Source organism: Athene noctua, chromosome 5, assembly GCF_965140245.1.
Source record: "Athene noctua chromosome 5, bAthNoc1.hap1.1, whole genome shotgun sequence".
Taxonomy (NCBI): Eukaryota; Metazoa; Chordata; class Aves; order Strigiformes; family Strigidae; genus Athene; species Athene noctua.
The window spans coordinates 53,869,729-53,890,592 of record NC_134041.1 but is presented as its reverse complement, the minus strand read 5'-3'; the positions used below and the strand labels follow the sequence as shown (position 1 = coordinate 53,890,592).

General features: G+C 34.7%; 1 protein-coding gene across 2 annotated transcripts in view; it reads right to left on the bottom strand.

Moving 5' to 3' along the window:
- SLK (STE20 like kinase) overlaps nt 1-20,864 on the bottom strand; it is a 51,258-nt gene that overhangs the window by 22,460 nt on the left and 7,934 nt on the right. For both annotated transcript variants that reach the window (XM_074907672.1, XM_074907675.1), the window contains exons 2-7: nt 7,063-7,227; nt 4,715-4,763; nt 3,819-3,968; nt 1,368-1,440; nt 964-1,158; nt 199-280 (exon numbers count right to left, since the gene is read on the bottom strand). In XM_074907672.1, coding sequence (XP_074763773.1) covers nt 199-280; nt 964-1,158; nt 1,368-1,440; nt 3,819-3,968; nt 4,715-4,763; nt 7,063-7,227 — 714 coding nt within the window. The remainder of the gene's footprint in view (nt 1-198; nt 281-963; nt 1,159-1,367; nt 1,441-3,818; nt 3,969-4,714; nt 4,764-7,062; nt 7,228-20,864) is intronic.

The window sequence follows — 20,864 nt, the reverse complement described above, 5'->3', positions numbered from 1 at the left end:
ATACTTTGATCTGCATTTTGTATCATTTAATCAGATTTTACCAAATAAGGAACAATGTAACATTAAAAACAGACTGTGTATGAACACTTAATTAGAAATTACTTAAATAGTTACTGTAATACTGCTCTGATTTTGAAAAATACAAAATATGCTTGCCTTTAAACCACAGTTCTGAACAATTAAATTAACTCTTCCTACCTGTAGAAGTTGAGTTGCACTCCACCTTGCATCTACATTCTTTTCCAAACATTTCTTCAGAAAATCTTTAAAATCTGATGACCTACACAAAAAGGAAACAGGTAGCGGTGGTTCTTTTGTCTTGACATCAGACTAGTGCACAGTGAAATATTCTTTTGCTTTCACATGCATCTACACTGCAGCTTCAGGTCCTTCTACTGATTTAGGAAAACACAGACAGTACAGGAATGCAAAGACCAATGTGGCACAAATACAATCTTTAAAATGTTTGTCCATTAATAGAAGAGTTTACTTTTGTCTCTGGATTTATAATACATCACATCTGCCGTATCATTTAAGGAATCTCATAAGGATATTAAAATGACCTAAGAGATAACAGCTTTCGAAAATGTTTTCTTAGTTTAAAAATACTTTAGTCTCCTTTCACCTGATTTTCATATGGTCTTCAGATCTTTTACTGCATATGTAAAAAGCTATTTTGCATACATTTAATGCAAAATCTGCAAAATATTTCAGTATGAAAGCTTCTATACAGAACTATGACAAAAAACCATAGTCCCAATTGTATAAGGAGATAAATACATGTATGTATACATGTACAAACACACACATATAGAATATGTACCTGACTTTATGCATAAAGCTAGTTCCATAAAGTTCAACAGGTTTACATCCATGAACATAAGTTTAATAAATATACCACTTGGCATACCTCATACTCAGAATCTAAAATTGGGGTGGGAAAGTTGTAAATAAAATACTAACCATTTTGAAGGCTGTGCTAATGTAGGTGGATCAGATTTTGCTATTTTCAGAAGCACTCGCATGGGATTTAATTCATGATGAGGTGGCTCTATTTGAGCCATTTCTATCAAAGTAATGCCAAGAGACCAAATATCAGCCTTGTAATCATAAGGCCTGTCTTTAGAGGTCTCACACATTACTACTTCTGGAGCCATCCTGCAAAGAGAATAATGAAGTACCAGATTAGAAAATGCTCTCTTATCTGTTCTGAAAAAGGTTCTAAATAGATAAATTCACTGAAGCATTTTAAGAAGCACATTCTACTCTCAATGTATTTACATGATACTGTATCAAGCTTGTAATATTAACAAGGTAATATTAGGTTATTAGTTCATACTAGAAAGTCAGTAAAACAATGAACTTACCAATATGGTGTACCAATAAAAGAATCTCTTCTTTGTATTGTTCTTGTGTTTTTAGCTGATACTCCAAAATCCGCTTAAAGCAAACAGTAAAATGCTATTAACTGGGTGGTGGAAAACATTGTATTTTCATAACTTACAACTGTCTTTTAAAATGTTATATAGTCCAGAGCAAACTTTTTACAGAATTAAAACTTCAAAGTGAGATAAAAATATTTGTGTTTTGATAACTGAGTCCCAAGGTTCTACAGCATTTCTACTAAGATACTGAATAAACATTATTCTTCATTTCTAAAAAAAAAGTAATGCTACTGTTGACCTGTGTGGGACAAGAGCAATGCATGTATTTACTGTAGGAATAAGTGGGTTAAATTATTTTAATTAGAAAGTACTTTCTTTAGCCTGTGAAGGTTGTATTGCTCAGAAACAGCATTAGCTCTCATTAATTCAAAACCTCACTCAATTTTAAATTTCAGGATTCAAATTCTCATAAAGTACATTTTCCCTTTATCTTATGGGCTTCTTTCCACATGACCTTTCACTTTATATTAAATACCTGAAAGCTTGCATATGCACCTTTGATGTAACATCCAACCGAAAATCAACTCTAACTTTGTAACTTTGTCTATAAAGCACTACTTTTCTCACTTAAAAGGGACAAAGCTATTTGTTCAAATGCAAAATCTGAAATCTTGAGGGACTGCAGATACTGAAATAATAGAACTCAAATCCTTATACAAATAAAATGCAATGAAGGAAATTTATTTGCCGTTCACATATTTGTAAAACAAGGAATTACCCATTTATGTGAGTACCATAATCAAAATACAAGTAGTTTAAAAGGAGTAAAATGCTCTTTGAAGGGATGCTGTTTACTTTTCAAAACTAAAGTAAATCTTTTCTTAGAAATCTCAATTAGCAAACCTGAATATATCACTAACTGTATGTGTGGAAGAGCTCCCTGTGGTCTGAACTGTAAAGGAGTATCTTGACAGCCTGCACAGTGCTATATACATCTGCTAAGCTGGACAAAAACCTTAAAATAGTTCCAGTCTGTATGAGGCAACTAAAATGAACAGAAACAAATGATTCTCTCTCTGGCCATGAGAGTCTTGCTAAGATCTGTAAATGTGATTTCATTTACAGTAGTACTAAGAAACTAAGGTAGAGGTTCTATTACATTTATAAATAAGACCTCTGAGACTGAGTCCATCACTAAATCGTCAGGCTTCCAAGAAAAGTCAAAACAGTAAAGTTACCCGTACTTTGCAGATGAAGAGAAAGGCACATGCAAGTATTATATGTACAATAATCTTGTACAAGGGAATCCATGCAAAACACACAGGTACTTAACTGATCAATGTAGCAAAGCAGGTTCTTAAATATTCTCAACTTCTTAACAGAGACAATGCACTATACCTCGCAGAGACACTGCGATCAGTACCAGTTAGGTAGTAGATGTATTTGTGAATTTGGACACGTCTTGCTTACATTTGAAAGGAATCTCTGTAGCAAGGCTGGAAATTTAGAGCCCCAGTTCACTGTGGTGATCTTCCAGTTCTCCTTACCTTTACCCTCTGTGTAACTTGCATCCAAAGAAATCCAACTAATCCCACATACCATGTAGAGAGAAGTTTTTGAAACCTGAACATGAGCTGTCATGGAACTATGACACTGGTAGAGCCATTGTAAAGGCTGACGAACTTATACGCATTTGACCCTGACGAAGCCCTGAACAGGATCCAGACAACTCCTATCTTTTTCCTGGCTGAATGAAAGGATGCTATTCACCACCAGTAGTCCTTTGTCAGTTCTTCATGGAGGAATCCTCACTGATTCCCTACCACATCAGAGGGAAAAAGTGGATGACTGCTTAAATTCAGATAAAAAAACCCCAGGAATCAACAATAGTAAGCTTGTATTAATTTTCTTCCAGACTGTTCTACCTTAATTTCAATGTAATGAACAACTAAAAAAGGCATGGAAAAACTCAGTTGAATAATTAAGATTATTACTTCTCTCAGTAATAGAAAGACAACAGTACTAGGAACTGGTTTTTGGTGATAGTGATGGTTGTTAATTTTCTAAACTAACAACTTCAAAGGGAGGTTCTTATGGTACTATAGTAAAGATAAGTATAATTAAGAGCATTATACTAAGAAACAGTAGGACCTGTATCTGACTTTGGGCAACTTGGTACAGATATTGATATGACTCCTAGCCCTGCTGATTTTGAAGTCTGAAAGATGTGCCAAGAACTGTTAGGACATTTACTCAAGGTTGGTTTTTATTTTTCTTTCTTCATAACAGCAAACCACTCACATCTGAAAAAACTCTAATTGTTAGATTGATATTTAAATGAATACTGAACTCTGACAAACAACAGCCTAAGGAAAATACAATTATAAGACCATGCAAAGTTCTATGAAAGACTTTTATATGCAACGATCTTACCTAATTTAATGTCTCCATCTAATGTGAAAAGAATATTGCCAGCTTTTAGATCTCTGTGGATGATCTTATTTTCATGCAAGTAGTTCAATGCTTCCAGTGTCTGCCTGCACACCACTTTGATCTGCGGCTCTGTTAATGGCCTTTCAAGCTCTACAAGAGACAGAAATAAACACAACACTTTTGCATTTTATGTTATGTGTTCATAGCAATCAGTATAGAAGTATATGGGAAAATTAATTAATTTGACAGATTCTGAACATCACACGTCAAAAAACTTCTACCTTAAAATATTTGCCCCTTTCAGTAAAAATTTCATCCTTCATACCCAAAGCCCTCCTCATGAACTATGTATACCTACCTATCTGAACTGTGAAAAAGCTATATAGTTTAGAGATTGGTTCTTTTGTGTGGTACACAGAGATGTTAAAGACTAGATCCTTTACTTATTGGTATTGGCATTCACCCAATTTGAGGAATAAAACCAGAAAAATCTAAGTTTAAGGTTGATGCAATATAAAAAATTACATTTTGATAATTTGGAAGATGGTGGGGAAGGGGAAGAATGAGATCCTGAAAAGGACTCATGTAGATTACGTTATAACAACAGAGAGTTCCATAAGCATATGAGAACAACTCACCACATTCAAAGGATCAAGACAAAAATGTGTTTTGAATAGTAAATAAACACTTTAAAAATGAGAGAAAATTAATCTAAACTTGGAAGTTATAACATCCATAGATATAGGTGTAAATGCTAATTTAAAAAGCCAACATTCAACACATATAGCACAGCAATTACATAATTGTTTTGAAATACAAATATTCTACATGTGAAACAAGTTTTACAATATATAATTTTTAAATGTTAAGTTTATTATTTGAAACAACTTATTTACCCAACATTACTGCATCTACTGCTCCACCTGCACAAAATTCGATCAGGATCTGTATATAAACAAAAGAATACACAATTACAAATTAAATAGTTCCATTGAACTGAACCACTGATTAAGGGAGCATTACTGTGAGACCAGAGTTTCAGACTATTTGGTCTTGACAGATTATTTCACCAACCTCTGTAAAATATTGGTACTGTTACCTAGCTAAGTGTTGCTCAAGGAAATTATTTGAAAAATGCTTGGAGATCCTTAGACAGAAGTCTTAATCCAAATATAAAATTGCATAATAAAACAGTCAGTTTGAATCTGACTCATAAGGTGATTTACATAACCCCTCCAAACTCATTTCTCAATTATTAAACTCTACTTCTATACTATAATCTCTCTGACTGAAAAGTCCAAGTATAAGAGTTGTATGATTTTCCAGTAGCAGATGTTATCTCCTGTATTGTTTTTCAGGTGAGATGAAAACACGGAAAAATACTCTTAACAGTTACAGAAAATTACTAAATTCAGACATTTACATTTATTTTCCTCCATTTTCAACTGATGTCTACGATACATCAAGGCTTTAATCCCAGATTCTAGTAATACTACACCTCCAATTCTCAGTTTCCATTTGAAACAAAAATAAACTGCAACTATTTTGGGGCACAAACTATGCTGACATGTAGGACAGAAAGAACATACACAAAGGAGAAAGAGGGTAGACAAAGGGAATGAGGAGAGCAATAAAGAGGAAAGGTCATCCAAGATCGACACCTCACACTTCCTTATGTGTTTTTTTCTTCTTTAATTTGAACTTTACACATTAAATTATAATTTTCAGTCTGACAGCTATTAAGTATTTCTTGTCAGAATCCCAACAGCCAATATTCTGGGAAATAATATCTTATTTTTTTCCTTCAGAGTACTTTTAGAATCAGAGTGTAATTGCCCATAAAAGAGGAAACGTCAAATTATACCTTATACCATAACACTTATATATACATAATTAATCCTCAGAACAATGGTACTAACAAATGTATTATATAATGCAAGTCCTTGTAAATCCTTTAAAACATTATTCCATTTACATGCTTCTACATACCTACTGCCAAGTAAGTTAAGTGTGGGAAACTGCAAAGAAATAATTTCTGTCTCTAAAATTTGCTGTTTGATCTGACAATCTGATAAAGGTCTCTTTGGTAGAGAAACTGTGTTTCTAAAACAGGAAAACAAAAGCGCATTTTTTTGTCCAACTATCATTCTTTTCTTCCTCCACTAAATTCTGTTTACTTAGCACATCAACATCCCTTTGTTGCTTTCATGCCTCTGCATTTCACTGTAACTATATATCTACAATTTTATTTTCAAACTATTTACTCCTTTTCTATCTTTATTCTGCCACTGAAGTCTATCCACTCTATTTCATATTCTGCCTCTATGCATACCTGCTTTCATGCTGACCTTTATGCACGGAAATTTTTTCACTATTCCACTGTTTTATACAGTATCATTTTATATTCTGCATTCAGTTCACACAGTTTTCACAAAACTCATCAAAATAAACCTACATCAGGTAACAAGCATAGTATTACACTTCCATTGTTTTCATGCTTAAAGGATAAAGCATATTTGTAAGACTCAAAGGAAATTTTCATTTGCTTGTTTTAGGTATCTTGTAAAATTATAAACTCTTTTTAAAAAATCCACATGTATTCTTTGTATAATTCCAAAAGCACTTAGAAATATTGCGTGGAATCACCTAAAAGAAAAAATTGTATTTTCACTGTTAAAGCTATTCATCGCACAGCACATAGCAGAAAGAGTGACGTACAGTCACGTGTATGGTCACTATACTTCTATGTACAAATGTCCAGGTTTTAAGTAAATTAATTATGGTTCAAGTCCTGGTAAACTGTCCTTCCTGAAAGTACAAATTAATTCACCCATATCTGAAATACATACTTCACAGGCTGACCTTTCCAGCACGTTATTTATTTTTCAGCTGCAGATTCTGAATCTCACTCTAGATTGTGTTAATGTCATTAAAATTTGAGTCCTGCTGTTACAAATAAGCACTAAGAACTCTCTTCATACACCAAAATGAACTGCTGATTTCCAAATTTTAGATTCACACTCCTGACCAAATGACTAAGTGTAGCGCAATTTTACAGCGGCAATTTCCTAAAAGTCATACTCACAATTTACAAATTACTTCTGAAATTGAACAGTTATCTCAATAGTGACAACCTAGAAGAAGTGGGATTGACAAATGCTCTTTCAATAAAGTCAAGGAAAAAAAAACAATTTCAATTACCTTCTGAAAAAAGTAAAAGCATTTACCGAAGAAAAATACCTACCCACAGATTGTTTTCATAGTAGAAAGCATCTAGGAGCTTAACAATATTAGGATGATCACAGGACGCTAAAATATCAATCTCAACCATGTAATCTTCAAGTTCTTCTTCTGATTTAGTATCAATCACCTTTGCAGCAGCCAGTACTTTCGTTTCTTTGTTCTGAGCCTATAAAAGTCACAGCAAACATATGTACGTGAATTTCACCAGAAAAAAAAACAAAACACCCTCTTGACAGTTCTGTACTATTCTCCTGCCTTTAGTTTGCCTCTCTACGCAAAGAAAATACCTGCATGTTAAAGACTAAATAAACCCTTTTTCTGCTAATTTTAATAACTTTTCTCAAGATCAAGAAACAATGACAAATATAAAAATACTTAATTTGCATCACAGTCTTTAAACCATCATGCAGTCAATAGCTTAGGGTCATTACTACTTTGTACTCCTAAGAGGAAGTTTTGTGCTGCTCCTCAAAAAACTATTTACACTTGGCAAGGAGTATGAAGTAGCCTCCACCCTCTCATTTCTGACTGCACATTCTTGCCCTTCTGACACTCCCCACGTTGTGGCAGTGCAGCTGTTTGCAAAGCCACACAGAAAACCAAATCCTCTACCAGTAATTAGTAGGTTATGCTCTTCATCCAGGGGCTGTATTCAAGCTCCCATATGAAAAAGCTGCAAAGTCATCATTAATTTGTCTGGACATTTTACTCTGCTTCAGACATCGAGGAGGACTTCCACAGATGGCTACTCACTGGAGCTGGCCACACTGAATATTCTGCCAGCCTCTGTTTTATTAGTCCATACCTTAAGACTAGGGAGCTAAAACTGCTGTAGTGATAAGGTCAACAGGAGAACAAGTATGATTCTGACTTGAACATCAAAAGGAAAACAAGAGATTGGGTACCCAAGGAAAAAACAAAAAGCATTTCTGCTATGCATTTAAATATTCTTTGGCTTTTTTTTAAACATAAGGAATTACAAGCAATTAGGGTGACCATTACTTAAATATCAAAAAATTTCAGAAACCTGTAGCTGCAAATAGTTATTCACAGAATATTGCTGAGAAACTAATCCAGCAAAACAAAGAAAGGTGAGATTTTTTTTTTAATATGTGTATGTGGAGGATAAAGCATATATTAAACACACTGCCTATATATGTGTGTGTACATATACACAAAATTAAACACACTTTGTAGTAATTCTCTTCCAAGTTCTGTTTGAATGAATACTGTAACTTGGAATTTAGTAAACTTGAAACAAGAAGGTATGTTTTTCTCAAGCCATCATAAAACCACTAGTTTGTGAAAGCATTTCCAGTCGTTATCTTCTGCCTCTGAAAAAATCAATTTGTAGTACTGAAGTCTACTACACTAATTATATGTAAAGAGCATGAAGAAAAGGCCTAGATGTACTTAAGCTTTCCAATGAAATTACTCCACCATTGCAATGAAATTAAATGAGAAGTAGGGACATAGGCTCTCTCCAGAACAGCAAAAGACAAGAATCTGCAGGGGCAATTCTGACTCATAATATGAATGAGAAGGTGCTTCACATGGTGGCTCATCCTGTCTCTCTGCTGGTGCAACTGGTGCATGGGCATCTTGGCCCCAAACCCAGCTGAGATGAACCCGGGACAGGACACAGAAAGAATACCAAAAACAGACTTTTGTCACCTAATCTCGTTATACTAGTATCTGATAAAAGCTGATATCACACAGCAAAGTAAGAATTATTAAGAATGATTTCCAAGGTCTAGATATTATTACTTTTACAGCCATATATAATTCTCAGTGTGGCAAAAGAGAATAAAAGATTTAAACATTTATAACACTCAATAAAACACCAGTAACAGCAAAATATGCTTATAAGCATAGCCTAGCTGATCTTATGTTGACATTAAAGGTTTTCTGTAACATTTATTTTTATCTCAATATTCTTTCCAAAACAAAAAACAAGTAAACTTCCCAACCTCAATATTTGCCCTCCCATTTTTAACAACAAAGATAAGGGATCTGTATAACATTGTTCAAAACCTACTGAGAAGTCTTCTAACACACATTCTAATAATAATAAAAAAAAAATGGTCTGCTTAATAACACAAACATCATTTGTTTTGGTTTGATGCTTTATAGCAAGAATGAAAGACCAACCTTCCTATTTTAGAGCTGCACTGTAAATTAAACATGAAAGGTGAAACAGATGTCTGACTCCACAACAGAATTAAACTTGGTAGGTTTACATGTGCAGAAAAATGGTTGTTAAAGCACCTTTCCAAAGAATTCAAACATTAACTGTAAATTTGCTTTTTTGAAATATGCATGGCCACACACTCTCCACTGTATCTTATGAGAAGGATGCCTAAAAAAAAAACCATTTCTGAAATTCATTTTTAGACAAATTTGCATGTAAACTATATAATGGTAATAACATTTTCTTTAAATAAAATTATTTTAACCTTCTACATCAGGTAACAATAACAGATGTTACTGTTTTCAGATTCAGTTTCACCTCAGAGAGAGAGGCATTGGTAAATTAGCATGCATGATTACATGCTATGGAGTTTGCTGAATTTACAGCATATATTGCTTTTTTCTACTGACACAGTACTTCGTATTTTGATTTTTCTCAGATCGTTTTGCTTGAAGTAACTACAAATCTGCTTTGAATAAATTTCCTTTATTTCCTCCTTGTGGTGGTTCTATTAAAATACCTCATTAAAAACCAGAAACGACTATAGAGACAGTATTATTATCTTTATGAGCATCTAAATAATTATAAACAAAACAAATGTCCGCCTTTGTTCTGACTTGAGATAGTCAAATTTTGTAGGTCTAGATCCAGACTTTTTTCCAGTTCTTAAAAGAAAAAAGCTTTAGAATTCACATATTTTCACTAGGTATTTCGGACAACTGATAAGACATTTTCAGCATACATCAAGTTACACCTTAAAAAAAAAAAAATCTCTATATATTTTAAACATGATTTTAGAAGTTCTTTTTGATTAAGACCCTTAAGATCTCCACCCCACAATGCACTTTATAATAAATAGCCATTTATGCGACTTGCTGTAAGAAGTATGTAAGAAACACACTGTCTTTTGAACTGCGTAGGAAAGGATTTTACTGTTCACGCCTAAGATTTATGTAGCACTGTATTGTATGGGGGAAAAAACGACCTTTGGATTAAGAGGAACAAAAAGCATTTACAGCTTTGTGTGGGCATGTTTGTTTTTTCGAGACTTTGGCTGAAGTCTTTCTTCTGCCACACAACATTCTCCAAAGGTCAGAGCAGGACCAAAAATGTGTAGATGCAGTCTTGATTTGCATATACTTATGTTGTATTTGGGTACATGAACATTTCAAGTCAAGTAACCATTCATGCTACTCAGAGGTTCAGCCCTTTCAAAATATGTTCTGTATCAGTAGCACAGCAGTTTCTTCCTGCTCTCAACTACCATTCAAGTTATCTAAATGCTTAGTTTAAATACATTTGATTCTGCTTCCATGACAGGTGATTTAAGCTTCAATCCTACACTAAGAAATCCAAACTGGCATCTTCAATGGTTATGGTTCAATTCTGCCTTATGTGGAGACAAGGAATGAAGGGAAGAGAAAGATTTTCTTTCTTTGCATTAAGAAAATTTGATCTTTTCAAAAGATTCATACATACAATGATTGAAAACCGAATCTGAGTAACACTCCCCCAAGATCTGACTAATGCAATATGACATAGATATTAACTACTATATGCAACAATACATAAATATTGCAATTCTTCCACCAAAACTTCTATTTGGATTATATACTTAAGGCTACTGCAGCAAATATTAATTTACAGAGAGACAGTATTCACAAGGGAATAGAAAACTGTACGTTACAGCACGACTCTTGCATAGCACAGTCTCATTAGCAGAAAACACAGAAAAATACTCTTATTCTCCTAATTCTAAAATTAAGTACTTTTAGAAAGATGAATTGCAGGTTTGTAGAATAAATATGACCTTGTAAATTAGAACATGCAAATTACTTTCTCTCTGAACTTAAATCTCTTCCACTAAAATAGCAATGACATTTAATGCACAAAAATGTTGTAGAAATTTGAAAACATAACAACAATAACCATTCTACACAAAACTAGGATCTGCAAGTATGTGAAATTAGTGACTCCTCCTTATCAATCCTGGATTTTTATATTTGGTTATATGATACTGTGTAAGTTCCAGAGCCAGAAGCCTTGCAAAGAGACTGAGAGCAGAATATTAAAAGGCAGGTTTACTGCCTGGGCACTCAGCCAAGAAGTTGCATATTCCCAGCCATGGACAGCAGGGAGAGCAGAGCCACCGTTCCAGAGTAATAGGATTACAGCTCAGAGATAACTCATAGTCTTTCATCTTTAGATGACCAATATGAAGTTTCAGCCTTGGTTATGAGGAGCTGTTTCAGTTTCCTGTCACCAGTAGACATTTCCTTCCCAACTGTGCAGCTCTTTTGCTGCGATGCAGCATGACGCCATCTAAAAATTAAACACTATTTACAACTGAAAAAAGTATGTCCTTCATCTGTTGTTCAGCCAACCAGAAACAAAGCTGAGATACGAGATAAAAAAATTGTTCATCACCTTTCTTCCTGATGCCTGATCTCTTCTGAGATGTTATATAACCACTCTGCATGCTTTGCAGGCAGCAAAACAAATCAATTAAGCAGCTTTTCCTCTCTGTCTCATTCTTAACAAAACTGTAGTCATAATCATAGATCATAAAAATCATCTGCCAAAAAGTGAAAAATACACACATCCTTATTCAGAAAAAGATGGTTTTGCACGTACAAAGCTACACTTTTGTGTAAACCTGGGATTGTCAGATCTAGCTCCATATATGCCTTCTGATGATGTCTGAGTAATCAGTACTGAAAAACTGTCCTTGTATGACAAAGGCAAGAACTGCTTCTCAGAGCTACCAGAAAGCAGTGTGTCTCAGGCTTTCTTAAACACATGAACCCAGGAAAAAAATTCCTGTAATTTCTTCTTTTGACAGCCTGATCAAATAAATCTGTAAGAAGTAGTGGCACCTACTGGAAAAACTACACTGGGCTTTGATTTATGTAAATTTACTATGCCATATTTAACATTGTCCTGTGCATTTTGAAACTTAAAAAAAGCCCCTGCATGGCTGACCAGTATCAAGTGTTCAAACCTCTTTTCAAAACATGAAAAGGTGTTCTTTATTAGTAAATGTTAGAAAAAAAAAATCTGCTTTAATTAATCGGATAAAAGTAAGCATTAATTTTAACATCAAATGTTGAGAATTGTAATTAAAAGTAATGGTCTGATTGCAAGGGCAAACTGCTACCTCTGGGTCGTGGTTTAAACCCATCCAGGAGCCAAACACCACACAGCCAGTTGCTCCTACTCCCCATCCTGGGGGACAAGAGATAGAATTGGAGGGGTGAAGGGAGACTCGTAGGTTGAGATAAAAACAGTTTAATAATTGAAATAAAACAGTAACAATAATAGAAAATACAAATGCGTAATGCACAATGTGATCGCTCACCACCCACCAACACCTAGCTCATTCCCAGCTAGCAATCCCAAAAAAACAAGATCTTGAAAATGAGAAAGAACCTTCTCCTTCCCTGCCCCCCCCCCCTTCCTTTATATACTGAGCATGATGTTACATGATATGGAATATTTCACTGGCCAATTTGGGTTGCCTGCTCTGTTCCCTCTCAGCTTCTCATACGCCTGCATGCAGGCAGGACTTGGGGAGATGGAAAGTCCTTGATGTCTCAGCAACCCAGCACACTTCGCAACATTAAACCACAGTTTTTAGAATAAATCACCAGTTAGGCCAATGAAGGAAATTACAACCTCCACAGATTTATGGAAATTAAGACAAGCTAGTCATTTCAAAGAAGCTACATTATTTTGAACAAGTTTTCACTGCACAATACTTGAAAATGGAGTAGCAATAAAAAACAACTATAAAGCATTTCAGCTTTTTGTTTAATTATAGATATGGTTGGTCCAAGGAATTAAAAGACAGCTAACTTCAGTTATACCTGCTAAAACTTGTTGAAATGACTGTTATAGACCTATTCAAAAGACAATGAAAGGATAGTATCTACCAAAGAAGGTGATACACCCTTAAACCATAGCTGATCAGCCAAAAATTTTCCCTGCCTGCATAACTACCTACTATCCTGTTTCTTCTACTTAAGAAATGTTTAATGCCAGGGAAAAAAATACTGAAATAGAAGTGTAGATAAAAGGGCCTCTATTTCCTACAAGCAAATACTATTACTAACAAAGTGGAGCCCAGGGTTCAACCCAGACTAGTGAAGCACATCTTAATGATACTGTGGTCTGGTGCTGCCTTTGTGGCAAGACTAGTTTTGGAGAGGTTTCCATGACAACTTCACTCTTTTAACATTATTCTTGTACTTCGTACTTATTGTGGTTCTTCTGCTTCCTCCACAGTTGCTTTCTGAGGATTCCACAAGTTATTTTTGGGAGTGGTATGGAATATAATTTCCATGTTTAACCTCATGATTCCCTTCACATATTTAATAAATCCTGTGGTATTTTGTATACTAGCTATGCAGAGTTCCCATCCTGATTCACACACACTGTGTCACTGAAATCAGAAGGAATTTATATGTATATTTGAAAAGTACCACGGCTGGACTAGCAAATATGTGTGAAATAACTGAAACAGTTCTTTAAAGGAAACTTAACAGAGAAGACTGTATCAGATTTCAGTAACATTCTTCTTATTTAAGCAAATCCATTTAAAAAACAGAGTAAAAATAAGTAAAAAAAAAAAAATTGCTAAACATTGGCAAGAAAATTTCCAAAATATGCTATGCTGTTTTATAATAATATTCTTATTTTCCCTTCTTTTGTTGCGTGGTAGCTCACATAAAAGCAACAGGGAAAACCAACTGACAATATTGGGAAAACATTTGTAACTAAAGCATTAAATGATATCAGAGGTGTAAGTGCAAAAGACTGGCATTTTTTCCTAAATTCAGTTAAAACTGTACATACTACTTGCAAAGAGCAGCATTAAAATACACAATTCAGCATTAAAATCAACTCCTATACTTGAGAAGGGGGGGAGGTGTAACAAATTAAGATTTATCCCTGCAGTGCTAAGCTGCTTTGCCAGTATCTTTCATCTGCAGGGACACTAACAGTTGCTGGCAGTGGTTTTCTCCATTTTATCCAGCACCTGACAATGTCAGCCCCAAACTGACTCACAATTTCACAGGGAAGACAGTAGCCCAGTGTATCTTCATCTTGGATTCCAGATACCCTATAGTTATTTATTCAGTCTTGTAGGAAAAAAACCCATAATGCTTACTGCTTATTAATTTACAAGTTTATTTTAGTCACTCACTACATCTTAAAATTAAGTCTTTATTCCAGTAAACACACCTTTATTCCAGATTACATAAATTAATAATGCTTCCAAGAAACAATATCAAGAAATAATTTTTAATCAAACAATTGCTAATTCTAGCGGTTCACTAGAATTACTTTAAAGACAACCAACAAACCACAGTTGAAGCTGTCTTCAGACTGCTGGTTTTTTCATGCTGCCAGGTTGTAAGTTGAGAATTTTATTTGCTCTTGATAATTTTGATTTGTTTGGACACAGGACTTAAGAAACCTCCGATCCCTTTACCTGGAAGGATTCTGTTATAATCTCGCTTCTTGTCATTTAACATCTATAACAACACTTTAGTTCACTCGAGCTCAGAGAGCCAGTGTTACTCCTGCTAACATTTTCCCAGGGAGATCTATGGAGTTGTAAAAGCTAACTCCGTAGCTTTCTGCAGATATTCCAGAGCGTTTTGGCTTCATGTACCACTAAGTTATATTGTTTACTGCACTTTACAGACTACATAGTGTAGATTCTCAGATGTACACGTATCAATCTAGAGTTGGGGTTTTTTTTTAAATAAAGTGGCTTTGGACTTCAAGAACCCTTCAACAAAGGCCTCCTGGCACGTTACTAGGGAAACTACATAGTCATAGAAATGAAACGTGGCACAGTCATTAAGTTAAACAAACTTACTGTCTAAAAAGTAAAGAATATCATTAAAAGCTCTACATTTCATATAGCAGAAGGAAGGCATTTAAAGACCCATATTAAGACAATTTATTTTATGTATTTATTGTAGAAGATGATGGGATATAACAGATGTACTTAACTGTCATTTAAAGTGTATACAATTTACTAGCTTAAAAATATGGGCAGTTTGGGAAAAGATTCTGTATAATCTGATACTGCAATATGAACCACATTCAAGATTTGCACTAAGCACAGCTACATAGCCAGAAGGGAAAGATTAAATGAAACAAGATGAAGCATTATCGCCCCATTTCATTTTTGTCCTGTTAAAATGAACAATAAATAAAATATACCTGTTAAAATGAACAAAAAAAAAAATATTTTAAGTGAAAAAGATATAAACTATACAGGCAGTTTAAGATTCAGTATTTTACAAGACGACACAGGTTTAACACGGGGAAATGAAACGTGACTCCATCAATACCACATTAAGACTGGCAACAGCTCTTGCAAAACTATCAAAGCATATATTCTGTTGCTCCATGCATGCTCTAGTCTGTTAAGATGAAACTTCCCCTATTTCTGAAGTAGCAAAAAAGGAAGTGAGTAGCTTTTGACAGCTTTCATAAAAAAGCTGCACAACATCATCCCTGTTCTTTAAGTAAAATTGTTACAGAAACCAATTCATATTCTTTTTATGGTATTACTATATTTTAAAAAGAATGGGAAATTTAGAATTCTAGAAGAAAATTGTTGCTTCCTCATGTACATATCTTTAAAACAATCTAACAGAAACTAACTGCGAAGACAGGAATAACAAAAAATCCATATAGTTAAGTCAGTGTCTTTCAGCTCTCGAAAGTTATTTTCAAATCAGTTCTACAATGAGCTTTATTAATTACAAAATTCACTATGATGTATGCTATTCAATGCTTGTACAGTCTGTGACTTGCCAGTAGTTTTCTTATGAGCCTTAAGCAATGACCCTAAAGCTACATACCATCTCATGAAAATAAAGTGAAATCTTCTGACATGCAAGTTAGAAAGGTTGCCTTACATACAGTTTATAATGATCTAGCTATCTTTGTGCTGCAAGTATGACATCTCAAAAGATGAGAAAGAGCCATCTGAATAAACATTTGGTATTCCTTGAAAATTGGCTACTCAAGTGCCACAAAAATAGTGTCTTGCATTCTGGAAGTAAACTTCATATTCAGCACAGTTGTGGAACATGTTGCTTCTGATGTTGCCTTTCAGATTAACTGTTTTGGTTTTTAATTGGTGAACTAAACAGTTAAGAAAACTGACTACTCTGGGAAACTATATGAATGAAAATCCTATTATCTATCAGCCGATTTCAACATAAATTTTAATTTAGAAGCATGCTGTTGATAATATTTTTCAAATTCTGAACTTAGTGTTTGCCATTTTACTGATTAGTGTAATTCATTCAGAATTTACCTAATATGCTAGTGATAAATACAAATTGCCATTAGAATAATTGCATTACTTGATAAAATTATTAAAACCAAATCCAGGTAAACAAATCAATATACAGTTGTCTTTGCAGATAAAATTATTAAAACCAAACCCAGGTAAACAAATCAATATACAGTTGTCTTTGCAGAGCTTGATGCACAAAACACACAACGGGAAAGCAGTTGCTTTACTCAGACTTTCCCAACTAATGAACTTACGAGCTTCTATCAGTAAAATATTTTGAACCTAGGAACAATGTTCTTCCTCTGATAGAACCGCTGAGTATCGTGATAACGTTAAACACTGCAAACAGTTAAACACACAAGATGTTCAAGAGGAAGTACTGTTCTTGCCTCTTAATAGTGTGGCAATGTTACTTTTAATGGAATTATGAAACCTTTATTTTGCCCATGTCCCCAAGAAGCAATGAGGATGTACCAGCATGGCTGTTAGAGATGAAGTAGTGTTCTCTTTGACAAGACTTCGCCCTTTCTCCTACTCCTCCTTTTCTCTCATGTTTATTTTCTTTAGTCTTTTATTAGGCTGAAAGCTTTTTGAAGCAGAGGGCTATCTTTTGTTGTGTATTTGTACAGTGAGAGGGAATGCAGGACTCCATTCCTTCTGGAAAATTATCTAAGCCATGGCTTGCTTCAAAACACTCCACTCTAAAATCCAATTCAGTGTCTGTACTTTCGTCATACAGGTAAATTTAGTGCCAAATAAGAAATCTTAAAAATTTTCATTCTTTCCTAGTAATTATGTAGCATACCTAAAGCAGAGAAAAGAATCACCACCTGAAACAAAACTGGGTGTAACATAGGCTTTTAGTAAATTGCCAGTTAAAGATATGTCTACTTAACCAAGTTGTTCTAGCAAGGGTGTCAGTGATGTAAAGGCACAGAACTACCAGCTAATGACAATACCAACTGCAGCATTTAGCAAAACTGCCTTTTAATCGCTGCTGTTAACAGCAGATGAATACAACACAATTATGTTTATTTTTCCTTTTGTCCTGATAAAAAGCATTCATCTGACATACCTTAATGTCTTCAGAATAGTGATATGCCACCTTGATGCTTCCCTTTCATAGCTATTTAAACCAATGCTGACATTGTCCTGTCATTTTTCCCTTACATCAGCACTGTCAGTTTGGCCCTCCCGTGAGCTGGTCTGGGGAGCCAAGAAGATTACCTGTACAATTAGCTTTTGTGTGGATTAGTTCCTTGAACCAGATGATCATGGGGTTGGCAAGCACCAGACCTGTCACAAAGGAGGAGGTGGGAATGGGAATACACTGCCAGAACTTGGGCTGCATTGACTTGCATCATCGGAAACTGCTTGTGGAAAACAGTCCCAGTAAAGACCCAGCCACTTACCATTCAAAAGCCACTTCTGTATTTACTAAAGCTATTGAAATGCACCACGTTGAGAAGAGGTGCTATTGACTGTTTCACTTAGTATCACAGTTCCATACTGGTTTAGAGCTTTTCAGAGATTCAAAACAATCTTCTTCATACTGCACTGGCTCAAAGGTGAGGCCCCATGCTGGGCCACTAAAGACTAAGCATCAATAAATATTGAAACAGACATCATAACAGGAGAGTTAACAAGTCTGTACACCAGTTCGTTTTTATGTTTCACTTTTAAATACTAGGGGAGGTGTGTGGGTTTTTGTTTAAAACGCTAAATTAACAAACAGTTTCTAGGGTTATTAAACTGTCCAGAACATCTAAGTTTGCCTCTGAGAGCTTAAAGTTATTGCTACAACCAAAAGCAAAGGAGGTATTTTCAGGTACCCCAGCTATCCCTGTCAATCAGTAGGAAACACTTGACAGTATGCTTGTTTATATGGTGATCCCCACCCCAGAGAGATGGAAAAGAACAGACAGTGTTTCCTTCTTTCAGGTTACTTATAAACTCGGTTAGTGCATATTCACTAGTAGTAAAAATCAGTTGGAAAGGGTGAGAGTAAAAACAAGCTTGGTTTAACTCTAAGAGTACCCATTTCTCCACATTACTGGAATGATTCAAATTCATTTTGGGAATAATTCCTGTTCAAGCTCTTCTGACCACATTTCCTAGCCGTGGCCACTGTTCACAGTTTTCACAGTGTAATATAGTTGCTCAGACCCAAGGTTCTGACCCATGAGTATCCAGAACTGAAAAACAGAACAGTGTGCCTGAATGGTGAACTGAAAGATTTGTGGCATTCACCGAAGTTGAGCAAGTTACAGAATGAGAGAAGGACCATCAAATCATGAAAGGGTCAAGCACTTGTCTTATAAAAAGCAGACTAAAAAGGTTGGGCCTCTTCAATTCGAACAGGAAAAGCTGAAGGTGGGGCAGGAACATGACTGAACTTTACAAAATAAAAAAAGGCAGCATATGAATTGAATAAAGCCTGATTTGAGACAAAGTCTGTGAAGGAGATGAGGGTTTACTACAAACATGCTAATTCTTGCTGAAGCACTCAATAGACATTTCTCCTTCTTGATTACAAAGTTTTAACTTTTCCTGATAAAGCACTGCATAGAAATAAAAGTGAAAAGTAATCTTCTATAATGTGAAATTCAGACACACGCTAGAAAAAAGCTTTGGTTTTACAGGATGAATATGTGGTAGGAGAAGCATTACCTACAAGAATAAATTCCAGTGCAAAAGGTCTTGCCAAGTTATTACTGTATCATTAACAAAGTTACAATAACTTCCCTCACAACACTGTTTTCTGAATCATGGTCATGACTAAACATTTCTAGAGACAAAACCCAGTTCCTTAAAGTCCTCCTTAAACAAGGTCTCAGACAGATCTAAAATACTGTTCAATGAAAAGAAAATAAAGGGACAGTCTTCTGCAATTCATTATCAAGCCAGACAGATTAAAAAACAATTCTGCCTTAGCACGAAAGCAATGGTGAATCCCCATGCTAAGTAAAACAATTTTAATGTAGGCAAACTTAAGTTCTAGGGTAATGGTTCCCCAAAAAACTTCAGCAGACTGTACAGTTGCCTTTCTACTATCTGCTCAGCCACTCATTTTAAACTGCATTAATGCAGTTTCAGAAAAAATCTGTATAATAGAGTTCCTTTATTTGTCATGGCCTCCTTCAGTTTCAGATTTTCTAAAACAACCAACAGATTAATTTTTAAGATGGATACTTTCAGTAACAGTCACTTAGTCCTCTGTAGTAAGGATTTAGCAAATTTTAAATGCTAACCAATAAATTGATCTGGCTATTGAAGTACAATCCTATCTTTTCACTTCTTCATATTCTTCTCCACAGAAAAAACAGTAAAAATTAAGACTATCACAGAATAGCATGCTTCAGGTAATCAGAACCTTCTTAAAGTCAGATTTTGGGTGGAACTTGATTCAAGCATGAATTTATGCTCGAGTAACTTTTTGTTCTAGGCTATAGGTAATTACCTAAATAGAAAATGGCTCAAAAACATTAACATGGGGAAAAGCTTGTGCCTTTCTCTTAGCTTCCAAATCACCATCCACACTTAGCTGTTTTACATTAACCTCTCTACATAAATATGCAATCCCACAGAATAGTGGAAACCAGTTTTAGTCCAGAAGAGTAAAAATAAACAAGGAAAAACCTGTAACTTTAGTATTATAATTTGATTTTACATACATTTAGAACTGCTTGAAGAAACAGTATGAGTATGTCCTCCTAAAACCAAGTATGATAGTTTAAGTAGCTGCATTAAATATATAAAGAATCTTTCATTACTATTTTATTGTGAATTTTTTGCTTTAGGTATATCTGCTGCTACATGTACTCCAGTTGGTTTGTATCAGAAATGCAGAGCATATTTAACAAAATTTGAAGTCACAATGGAAAATTAACATTACAGTAAGGCCTTAATTTTCTGTTAAAGTATGAATACCATTGCGGAGTGGTTTAGGTGGCCTAATAGTTTTATTGAATATTCCTTAGCCAATTTTTATTGCCTGACATCCTTCAAGTACTAGGTCTTCTTCGTCTCTAAAAAGATTCTTCCCCACTTCTGAGTGGGGAAAAAAAAAAAAGTTATACATGACATATTTGACAGTTAAAATTTCTTTCAAGCATTCCATGCTGTAATCATGTTATAAAGCTATCAAAAAATGAATTAGAGGGAGTTATAGTATGTATTTTACATAGGTTTGGAGAAAAATTATAAAACATCTTTTTTTTTTTAAACTCTGTGCTATTAATTCAGTCAGCTGTTGTCTAACTGTAAATTTCATGGCTTTTCCATC